Here is an 11213-nt window from a genome sequence, read left to right as displayed (position 1 = left end):
ACATTTAAAAAAATATTTGTCATGTCAAAATGTTCCATAGGTTATTTGTTTTCCAAATGGGATGACTTCATATACCATGAGATGAGCTTCTCAAAATCCTTCAGCTTTATTTCGTAAACACGTCTGTTGACAATAAAGTCACCCTTTTTCTACTGTTTACATTACATCACCGAATAATATATTTACTGTTTTTGAACCATAAAGGTTAGTTACTTAATGATGCATAAGATTAAGGGGAAAGTTTTCTCTGCACACATTCAATAAGGTTTCAGGACAAAATAAAATACAATAAACCCAGACAGCATTGTGATGTTCCAGTTCATTCAACATCCTTTGTGAAGAAATGTTGAGGAGGGACAGAGATCTGCTTTCCTCGCCCACACTGTCTCGAGGACACGGTTCGGGTAACCTTTGAGCGCACAGTCTGGCCAGTAAACACCTCACTAGTCCGGCTTCAACCAGCCTGAAGCCCCTCCCGTCGCTTCCCTCCCTTGCAGCCTCATGAAACGACATTATGCATTCAGACTCCTGTCACCGCCGCGCTCTCCTGGCACGCTGAATGCCACAAACACGATTCGCTTCTGAGAAAGAGATCATTCCCATTGCTCTATAAATAAAGATCATAACACTGCTCCTCTATTAGGATAACTGCGTCACTTAAAGGTTAGTGGGACACAGGGCTCTGGCAGGGAGAACTTTATTTTTTCATCCACACACACCCATTTGAATGTGAACCTTGCCCTATTTTCATTTTTATTTTTTTATTTTTTTTTGTTCTTATTTGACGGAGTAAAATGCATCATCTTTCTGATCATTAGAAATCTAAACCATTCCAACTTTTCATAAATTCTTTAGCACCAATTCATTTTCAATAAACGCTTTTGTGACACCAGGCGTTTCGAGTCATCGATGAAGAGCTGTTTTACTGACACAGCAGATGGACCTGCGTACCAGCAATGTCTCAGCAGTTTGTTCGTTATTTTTGATGAGTTAGGATGGTAGCTTTTGCTTCACAACGTTCTTATTCGAGGAGCAGGAAAGCTGATCTAAGCCGATAAGCTGGATAAATATTTTACGATATTAAGTTGCTTCAAGAAGCAAACTTATCTAGTATTATTATCATGACATTTAAGTTCAATTAAATACTGTTGGGGCAATTTAGATGTAATTAATTTTTTTTTTTTTTTTTTTTTTTTTACAACAACCCACCACCATCATGACTAAATCCTGCATGATTTTCGTAAATCGTTGCATCAATAAATGTATTTTTTGTTTGCAAAAAAGCTAGTATTTTCACTGGAGTGTGAACATTTCTGACCAAGACGCCACATTGCTTTTAAATATAAAATGGGGGATCAATAACATCAAAATACTGAGTATGCGTCATCATCACTCAGCAGGACACCATGAAGAGTGAACTATTTGCACACCTGAAAACTGAAGGTTCTGCCTTCCCTTTGAGTAAGTGAAGCTCGTAAATTCAAAGCAGGTCACTGCGAGTTTGCACGCAGACTTTCTAATTCCACTCTAAACTTTACCGGGAGCCAATGAGGACACGCCAGGAGAAAAGTGATCTCTTTAGGCAGCTTCTGTCAGGTTTTTTCTCACAGAGTTCTGGAATATTGCAACAGTCTAGAAACAGATTTTTCTGAGTCACTTTGCTTCTCCTTTCGGTGATGTCAATGAGAGTCTCCAGTGTAGAAACTTGTTTACCAATGGCTTGTTCCCATTATGCAACCAAGAACTCAACTACCCCAACCCTTAATATTCCCTGGGCTGCGTTGTGTTGCCCTCAATCTGAGACAGAATAAATACATTTCATAATGTGTTGACTGCATAACTTTGATAAAGTTACTCCAAATTAAGTCCAAATTTGTAACTTTAACAAGTTTTTAATATTTCATAGATGCAAATTTTACTTACATTCATGGTAAAACAGATCGTCAAACAATTGGGAAAAACAGTCTGATGTTAGTTTTACAGTCATAATTTCCGATTTTATCAGTCTCTGGTAGATAAAGAAAAACTGAAAGGGGAAAAGAACCGCCCCAGAACAGCAATGTGGTACCAGGAGAATATGTCTGAAGTTGGAACAAGATAGAAATAAGTCGGAAAGACCACATAAATGAATCCTTTGAACACAACAAAACCACGCATTTATACAAAATTTGTAAATAATGACTTTCAGCTCACATATTTTGATGTCTGCAAAACGTTTTGCTTGTGTTGTTTATATTTCAAAATCTTTGTGTCTAAAAATGTGAATAAGGTTTGTACATTTTCCATTCAGCCTGAAGAAGACAGTAATTTGCGTTTATAGTCATGCTCCATTTCTTGTGGAAAAGCTGTCACATTATTTTTGAATCTAAATTAATTTAAAAGTTTTCATTTCGTTTACTGCAGTACCAGTTTTTCTTCACAGTCTTACCTTTATCACCGCACTTTTAAAACCCTCAATCTGTTATATTTGATCAATTTGCGTGTTGAACTAAACAATAATCAAAACATTCCTATTATAAATCAGCAAGTCCAGGTCATTTGAAACCCAGTTTCAGTGAATTTGATTTAGTAATTCTGTTTTTAAAAGCTGTAAATCTACACCATAGCCCTAAATGTACAAAGTATTTACTATAAAACGCAGCTGAAGTTGATTGTTTAATGACTGAATATTATACCGCCACCTTGTGTTCAAAGTTGGAAAAATAAGCCGAATAATTCTCAAAATACTTCAAGTTCCTTACTAAAGTATTAATACCCCTCAAACTGTTCCACATTTTGTCATATATATACATATATATAGGATTTTTATAGACCAATACAAATAATTGTGGAAAACAACTGATCTCTGCTTTTGAATATTTTCTTTCCAAATAAAAATCCAAAAAGTCTGGCATGCCTTCTTTGTAAAGCCACATTTTATTAACTAATAGACACTGTGTTGTTCTGAATAAATTTTTTCTGTCACCATTGTGGTATTCTACATTAAAGCATGTAATTAAAGAACACATGAGCAGCACCTGTGTTAGTTTTAACAAAAAAGTTTTTGTTAAAACTAACAAAATGCTTTCTATTCATAGCAGCTCATCCAAGCAAGTAAAGGATACAGTGTCCAATTTTAAAGCTCTGTTATATACATATAGCAATTAATAAAATCTAAATTAACATCGTGTGTCACTTTAAGTGTTATTAGTTGATATATATCAAACATGCCGACCCATAGACTAGAAGTGAACATCTTTGTCAATGCAGCCATTAGAATGTATCTCTGGACCCACTGGTGGTTTTTAACATCTTTTCAGTAAAAATAAATAAATATATAAATTGAAATGCAATATTACATACTTAGCTAATCATTTTTTTTTCTGATTATTGCACACACAAAAAAACAACAAATTTGTGGATTTTCTTCTGTTATATGCATATATCTTATAGAGTTCTTTTTGTGTATGCTGTTTTATTTTATTTTATTTTATTTTATGACCGGTAGGGGGCAGTGAAGCTCCCACCAGCTTATTCACTTACGACGGTGGGAAAGAAAACAAAGACGAAGAAACGCTCTGAGAAGAAGATGGCTAGCTGGTTGCTAATTTAAACAACGCAACTCATGTAATGTGTCATTAAAGTCGGTGTTCCTGTCAGGAAAAACATCATATGCGGCTAAAGAAGAGGAAGACCATCACAAACATTTCCTGACACAAGCCAGCTCTTTGCTGACAGCATGGAGAAGCAGTTGCATTTGAACCTGCTAGCATCCAGACCCCCTATGGCAGGTGGTTTTCAGTCCGGGTCCAAGATGAAAATGGGGTGAGTCAGCTGGCTTGTTGCATCGGATTTCGCGCTGTTTAAATGTCCTGTTTAAGTAGACCTACTATTAAACTAACGCGCTTGCGTTTCTACACCCGAAAGTTAGACCTAGCTCGTAGCGTTAGCCAGGCTAAGTTAGCCGCGGCTCTAGTTTGTTGTGAAACACGATTCGTTCAGGTCCTTTATTGTTTTTTATATTCATAAATCTATTGTCAGGACCGAAAGGTTGTTGACGGGTGTGTTAAGGTTTGCATCGGCATGTAGGTGACACTTGACTGCCAACATGGCTAGCTGCAGTGTTTGCACTTCCCTCAGCCCACAGGCTCACTGCACCAGTTTTTTATCTGTCACCCTGTAAACATTTAAGCACCTTCTGTTTTTACCCGGGTTTCTTTTTGAAAGGAGGGAATTTGATTTAATGCTACACTTAAATGAATTATGAAATACGTATTGTATTTCTAGGCTTTTTTCATAGCCCATCTATTATTTTTGTTCGTAATTCGGTCATCTATTCATGCATTTGTTCATAATCTGTTTTCCTCCATTTCCTTATTCCTTCATCTGTTTTTAATTTGTCCTATCATCTATGCACCCAGTTGTTGCCAATCTATTCATCCACCATTCATTCATGCTACGTATTTTTGTAGATCTAACTAACATGCATTCATCCTTATTAATCATTCATTTGTTTAACCTTCAGTCTGTTTATTAAATAATCTCTTTATGTATTCATCTATCCTTCCTTTTCAGTCTGTAGAAATTACCTATGAGTCACATGATTTTTTCGACATTTTAATTTATAAATTAATAAAATTTTGAGTTCAATTTTATTTATTAGCATATTATGCATTTATTTTTGGCTGAATAAACTTTAGCACTTGTTTGAAAATTTGTAGATTGTAGTTTGCCTCTGTTTTATTTACTTTGTTTTAATATTTTTATTATTATTTGTTTTGTTTTGTTTTTTTAACTACAATTCAGACTTTTTAATGTGTTTCTTTGGATTTTTATGTCCAACTGTAATGTTTCCATATCATTGTCACAATTGCATTTTTTCTGACTTTCAAACCAACATCACTTTTTTACTTCCATATTTATGCACATTTTGTTATTTTTTTTACGGTATGCTTAGTTTTAGAGCATTTATGTTTCTCATTTTGTTGTCGTTGCCTCTTGTTTTACATAAAACACGTTAGATTGCTGGTTTCGTTCATTTTGTGGTGTTTTATCTTCTGTCTTAATGCTTTACTAGTTTGGCTACATTATCCGGGTATGCCAAATGAAGGTTTCTTTTAAAATGTGTTTGCTTCTCTCTTACACAGACCTGGACGGAAGAGAGATTTCACCCCCTTGCTCTGGAGTCAGTACTTTGAAACAATAGAAGATGTTGAAGTGGAGAATGAAAACGGCAAAGATATATCCTTACATAAACCCTGATTCATCCTTTACATCAGAGAAACGTGACAGTTGTCTTACCACTGCATTTGCCATTTTGGTGATGTCAGGTTTGTATTCAACCGCTCCAGCATCAAACCCCTTTTCCATACGACACCCTACGTGCTACTTGAGCTAGTCTGAAGGGAACAGTAAGTTTAGAGCGATGTGTGTGTTTACTTTCCAGAAAGTTGCTGAATTCTGCACGCTTTGCACCACAGCATGCTGAGTTTCCGTTGTTCCTAATTGCTTCCACGTTGCTACGGTCCCGCTAATAGCTGACTGTGGAATATCTTATTTTCATGAACTAACTCATTGCACAGGTGACGTTCTGTCGCAGTACCATGCTGGAACTCACTGAGCTCCTTAGAAGGATGAGCTTTGTTTTGTTTTTGTTGTCACAAATGTTTGTAAGGGGAGGAGATGCTGAGGATGAGGAGACAGCTGTTTAAGTGCTCATCGCTGGGGAAGGGAGGACAGTAATGGCACATCTGTCACACCAGCAGCAGTCACACTTGACTATTTTCCCAATAAATCCTTTCTTGTTTGGCAGTGTGAATGTAAAATTTTCTGTCAGTAATGGTGTCTCTCTAAAACATCATGGTTCATGTGTGTAAGAATTTCTTCCTCTTTTCTCACAATAAACTAACTCCATGGCTATTGTTTTTTGTTGTTTTTGTGTTTGTTTAATCACTTGCACAGCATTTGTTTTTATGTCCTTGACTACCCAGAACATTTTCAGACTTTACTGCAGCGGCTCCAGCGGTCCTGTGCTGCTGCTGCTCCACGGAGGCGGCCACTCCGCGCTGTCCTGGGCCGTGTTCACTGTGAGTCTGATTAACACTGCTGCCGTTACAGGCTGTCTAAATACCTAAACACAGACCAGCATGGTGGGAAAACAATGCGACAATGTTACATGTGTTTTTATAGGCCGTCATATGCAGCAGGATCAGCTGCAGGGTGGTGGCCATGGACCTTCGAGCTCATGGTTTGTTAACACTGATTATAAAAAAAAATTATCTGGAAGTTTCTTGTGGTTTTAGTTGAGTTTAAAATGCCTCCTCGTTGTCTAAGCTGCTGCAGAATGTCAGTCTTGACTTTTTCTTTCTTAGAGTTCAATTATTTCATTAGCTGTTGGGATCTGATGTTTTTAAAAAATGTGGAAACCAAAACATTTTTCTTTTTGTCTAGAAAATAATAGAGAACAAAACATACTGTGCTTGTCATTCAGCATTTAGTAGTTTTATCTTCAGTGAATTTATTATAATGAGCTTTCTGTTCTAGTTTTGGTGGCATAATTGTCCATTTTTAACAAGGTTTGCATTTTCAGTAGTTGCGAGTCTTGCCGCTCTGCAACCTGTTTCTGTCACTCTTTGCAGGAGACACTAAAGTTAAAAATCCAGAGGATCTCTCTGCAGACACCATGGCAAAGTAAGTGCTTTTAAGAAGTGTGTTGAGCGCAGAAAAGTTTCCCGTTTGCATCAGTTGCATAAAACCACCGAGGATCCAAGCAGATATAAAGTTCCAGCCATTAATCATAACAACCAGTACAGGACAGTGAAAGTCAAAAGTGTTTTAAAGTTTAAATTGATCATTTAGAGTTGATCAATCTTGGCTGTTTGATTTCTTTCCATAATCAATAATTTCCTCTACACCTCTGAGTAATCCTAACCTTTAGTTGTTCTCTTTTCTTTGAAGGGATGTTGGTAAAGTGGTGGAGGCGCTGTATGGAGAGAGCCCCCCTCCCATCATGATGATCGGACACAGCATGGGCGGAGCCATCGCCGTTCACACAGCCAGTGCGAACCTCGTCCCATCGCTGCTGGGTCTCTGTGTCATCGACGTCGTAGAAGGTAAACTACTGCTTTTAACCACTTGGCTGCCTCAAAGTTTAGCAGGCTTTTACCGATTTGTCCATTTCAGTCCTCCTTGTTGTTATTAGCAGATGAAAAAAACGGGGGTTTAAGTGAAATGTATTTTTTTCCACTAGGTACAGCAATGGACGCTCTGAACAGTATGCAGAATTTCCTCAGAAGTCGGCCAAAGACGTTTAAGTCTCTGGAGAATGCCATAGAGTGGAGGTAAGTCACAAGCACTAGGACTTAAACTATAATCTCCTCTGTTTTATTGTTTAAGTTGTAAGAAGGCCTACTTCAAGGTAAGGGAGGTGTGTAAGAGCATGTCCATAACCTCATGCTGACTTTGGAAACGTAGCCGGAAGAGCCACGGATTCCACCGCGAGTCCGAGGATTTCAGAGGAAAATCTGAGACATTTTTACAAAACAAAGCTGAAGCAGAACTTGATCCTGCAACCCAAAACATTCCAATAAAGCCACAAAGAATCCTCTTTAGAAAAACTCCCTAAAGTTAGTAATTCTTTTGTTTTCAGCGTGAAGAGCGGTCAGATTAGAAACATCGAATCTGCTCGAGTTTCCATGGGAGGCCAAGTGAAAAAGTATGTACTGAACTGTTTTTCTTGTTTTTTTTCTTCTTTTTTTTTTTCTTGTTTTTTTTTCACATTCAGTACTCCATAAATTTCTGTAACGGGTATTTGACCGCCCTCTATTTTTACTTGCGCAGATGTGAGGAGTCTGCCAACAATCCAAGTGTTTCTAATAGCATCGGCGAGGGCATCATAGAGGAAGAGGAGGAAGAAGAAGGAGCAGAAGAATCGAACAAAAAACGAATGAAGGAGGACGACCAAGAGGTTCAGTCTCCCCTGGTGATTTTTCTGTTTTATGCAGCCATTGTTTTGTTAAAAATAAAGATGATTTCTCCCCTCCAGGTCAAAAAGGAAAGCTTCTACACCTGGCGAGTGGAGCTGTCAAAGACGGAAAAATATTGGGATGGTTGGTTCAGAGGTCTGTCAGCCCTTTTTCTCAGCTGTTCTGTGCCAAAACTGCTGCTTCTCGCAGGTTTGTTCTCCTTTTATTACATTTTTATCTTGTATAATTTAGTTTCAGGGTATTTTGCCTCTTTAAAACTATTTATATGATTAATCTAAGGGATGTTTCTATCGATTTGTGTGTTTTTACAGGAGTGGACCGGCTTGACAAAGATCTCACTATTGGACAGATGCAAGGTAAAACAAAAAGAGGCGCTTTTATTGTAACTGTATTGTTGGTTGAGTTTGGCTGAAATAAAAAAATGTCTGTCCACAGGGAAGTTTCAGATGCAGGTCCTCCCTCAGTGTGGCCATGCTGTTCATGAGGACGCACCTGAGAAAGTAAGAGTGTTTAGTGGTTCCTGAAACATACGAGGCTTATTTGTGTGTTTGTTTTGTTTGACCAGTTCAGGCCGTTTCACGCAAATTCACATTATTTGTTCGCTTTTGTCAGGTAGCAGATGCTCTAGCAACATTTATGGTCCGACACAAATTCACTGAGTTTAAGGAAGGATTTCTGTGGTAAGTGAACTTTGTTTTTGTTTTGTTTTTTCAATTATTTGGTCAATTAAATCCTGGATTGGTTATTCTATACTTTTTTTTCAAGCAGCTAAACAGACTTATTTTAAAAGTAACTAGTATTAGTTATTTGTTACAGTTTGATCCTGTTTATATTCTCTGCACGTTGGATTTGATTTAAAAAAAAGAGTTAAGTCAAGTTAATGTCGGCTTTTTTACACTGACACATGCAGGCAGCTAATCAGGAAAACATGCTGGAAAAACGGCAGAAAACTTTTGGAACCTCACAGAAAATGCTTTAAAAACAACTTTTTCTGTTCTGACTCATCAGCAGCTCCACGTTCAGCCTCCTAAGCTTCCCTTGTGTGCTCTTCTACTGACATAAAGCTGCTGTTCTCATCCTATAGGCCTCGTTCGTCGGCTTTTGACAGCTTTGAAAAACGTTTATAACCCGGCTCATTAGAGACTCGGGCGCCTTGCTTGGTTCAAAATCCTGCTGCAGATTTAAAGCCACACAGATGCAGAATTCAGGGATTAGACTCACAGCAACGTGAACAGATGAAACCATCAAAGATGTTTATATGTTGGCTAAAAGGCTGAGTGATTATTGTAGCCAACTTTACTGATGACCTCAACGAATGGTAGTTCTGACTTATTGGCCCTCATTGGGTCTTTGACGCCATTCATCAGTGGTTCTGTAAAGGGACCGTGGAGAACAGAAGCTACTCTTGCTTATGAATAAACAAAACCATGCAGAGGGCAAAGTGAGGCCCAAGGGCCTCTTCTGTCCGTCTGAATGACTTCGTTCGGCCCTGCGATCACAAAATCAAGACTGGAGCAAATCTAAGCACAGTTACTCCAGACAGATTTTATTTTGAAGGAGAATTTAAAACAGAAAAAAATGCATCTTTTGCGAATCATGTTTCTGCTTTCATTTTCTTTCAACTTGAGTTTGGCCCTGATCTCAAACTACTGGTTTAGTCCTTTCTGTGTTAGTAGTAAACCTGACCTGATATTCAAAGCCAAAAAAATATATTGATCACCTGAGTGACAACAAATGGCAGTCAATAATCTATAGTGACAGTTCTGCCTTGACTTGCCTCAGCTACAGAGTTTCTGGGCCGAGGTGTTTTTGCAAAATATTCTGTACAGAACAACTTTGATTCTGAGAAAAGGCTGGGGCTCCTACATGTATTGCTTTTGTTTTTAAATTTAAAAAACAGACAATGGTAAATGTTTTACAGTGTCTGAGCTTTACTGTAAATATGTGTTATAATGTCTTATTTTATTTTCCAGCTAACTTCCTGTCCTGATGAAGCCAGCAGGCGTAGAAGAAATGTTTCAAGATTCATTGCAGTCATTGTGGAACTTGAAAGCTATTTAAGAAAAATATTACATTATTATTATTATTATAATTGTTGTTTTGCTGCTTTGGTTCTGTAGATATTTTTGCCTTTCAGCTTTGCCTTATTATCTTTTAAACACTATTTGATTATTTTTCTTTGTACTCCCATTTTTTGTTTTTATTCTCTGAAATGTAAAGCTCTTGTTTTAGTGTTTTATTTTGAGTGATTGCATCATTAATTCACTGTTGATGTTTGTCTCTGAAGTGTTAGTTTGAACTATAATGGCAATGGTTAAAAACGGACGCAATAAAAATATGTTCAACACTTTATTGGATGTGTTTAATGACAGTAAAATCAGTGTAGCCATGTCGAGGTCCGTCTAAAAATGTTTACATTTTTAAGTTAATTTGGTAAATAGTAACTGCAGTTTTAATTTGACAATTTTAAAATACACTTTTTGCTTAGTTCAATATCTTGGCTCTCTAATGTACTTCTCATGACTTTTCCATTCATTATTTTCAAACAGCCAAAAATATTGAAAGTAAATTATTGTTTAATTAGGACTTGCATGCTTGTGAACTTAAGTACAGACTACATATTATTTGTTCTTGTGTCAAACTTTGGGGACCAAAAACAGGTTTTAATTGTCCCTCTGTGGACCAGCATGACGACAGACGTCTAATATGTCAAATAAAAACACGTGAATAATTAATGACTCATAACAAGCCTCTGAAGGGCAACAGCCTTGGAGAATATTTTATAATTTGAATCTATGAACTAGTTTTGTTGGTTACTGAGGCTAACGTTTTTTTTTTTTTGTTTGTTTTTTTAGCTGTATCATTTTTTGGCTTTCCAGAGAATAGTTTTCACATTAAACTGTTTTTAGACAACAGTGTGATGGGTTTCTCTTGCTTTACAGAAAAACTTTATGAAATCCTCCCAAGATGCGTTTCGCCTCTCTTACTTGGCTCTTCCGGTAATATTCCTACTTTAAATACTTCATCCTGTAAAACAATTCAACAGACATGACCTGAATAAGTCAACACAGATCCAGCTGGGCTCATACTTCTTGCCTGTGGCGTGCCTCAAGGCTCAGTTATAGGGCTGAAAAATGTTTTGCACATTTGAAGGATTTGTATTTGTAACATTTTCAGAGATGGTGGTCACTAAAGAAACAAGCAGATTAAATGAATCTTTTATCTAGGCTAAATTTAAACAAAATAAAA

At 37.2% G+C, this 11213-nt stretch overlaps 1 protein-coding gene across 1 annotated transcript; it reads left to right on the top strand.

Moving 5' to 3' along the window:
• The first annotated feature begins 3504 nt into the window (after window positions 1-3504).
• ppme1 (protein phosphatase methylesterase 1) lies at window positions 3505-10879 on the top strand. Its single transcript, XM_088012526.1, has 14 exons — window positions 3505-3804; window positions 5127-5222; window positions 5975-6065; window positions 6169-6226; window positions 6618-6669; window positions 6937-7091; window positions 7229-7319; window positions 7628-7693; window positions 7819-7945; window positions 8024-8153; window positions 8276-8320; window positions 8400-8464; window positions 8577-8644; window positions 9938-10879. The coding sequence occupies exons 1-14, from the start codon at window positions 3719-3721 to the stop codon at window positions 9939-9941; spliced, it is 1134 nt and encodes a 377-aa protein (XP_087868652.1). The 5' UTR covers window positions 3505-3718; the 3' UTR covers window positions 9942-10879.
• The last annotated feature ends 334 nt before the right edge of the window (window positions 10880-11213 follow it).

This window comes from Poecilia mexicana, unplaced genomic scaffold (genome assembly GCF_051168715.1).
Source record: "Poecilia mexicana isolate PSO_F unplaced genomic scaffold, ASM5116871v1 scaffold_14, whole genome shotgun sequence".
Lineage (NCBI taxonomy): Eukaryota > Metazoa > Chordata > Actinopteri > Cyprinodontiformes > Poeciliidae > Poecilia > Poecilia mexicana.
Note: the sequence above shows the minus strand (reverse complement) of the source record. Positions and strands in the feature narration are given on the sequence as shown.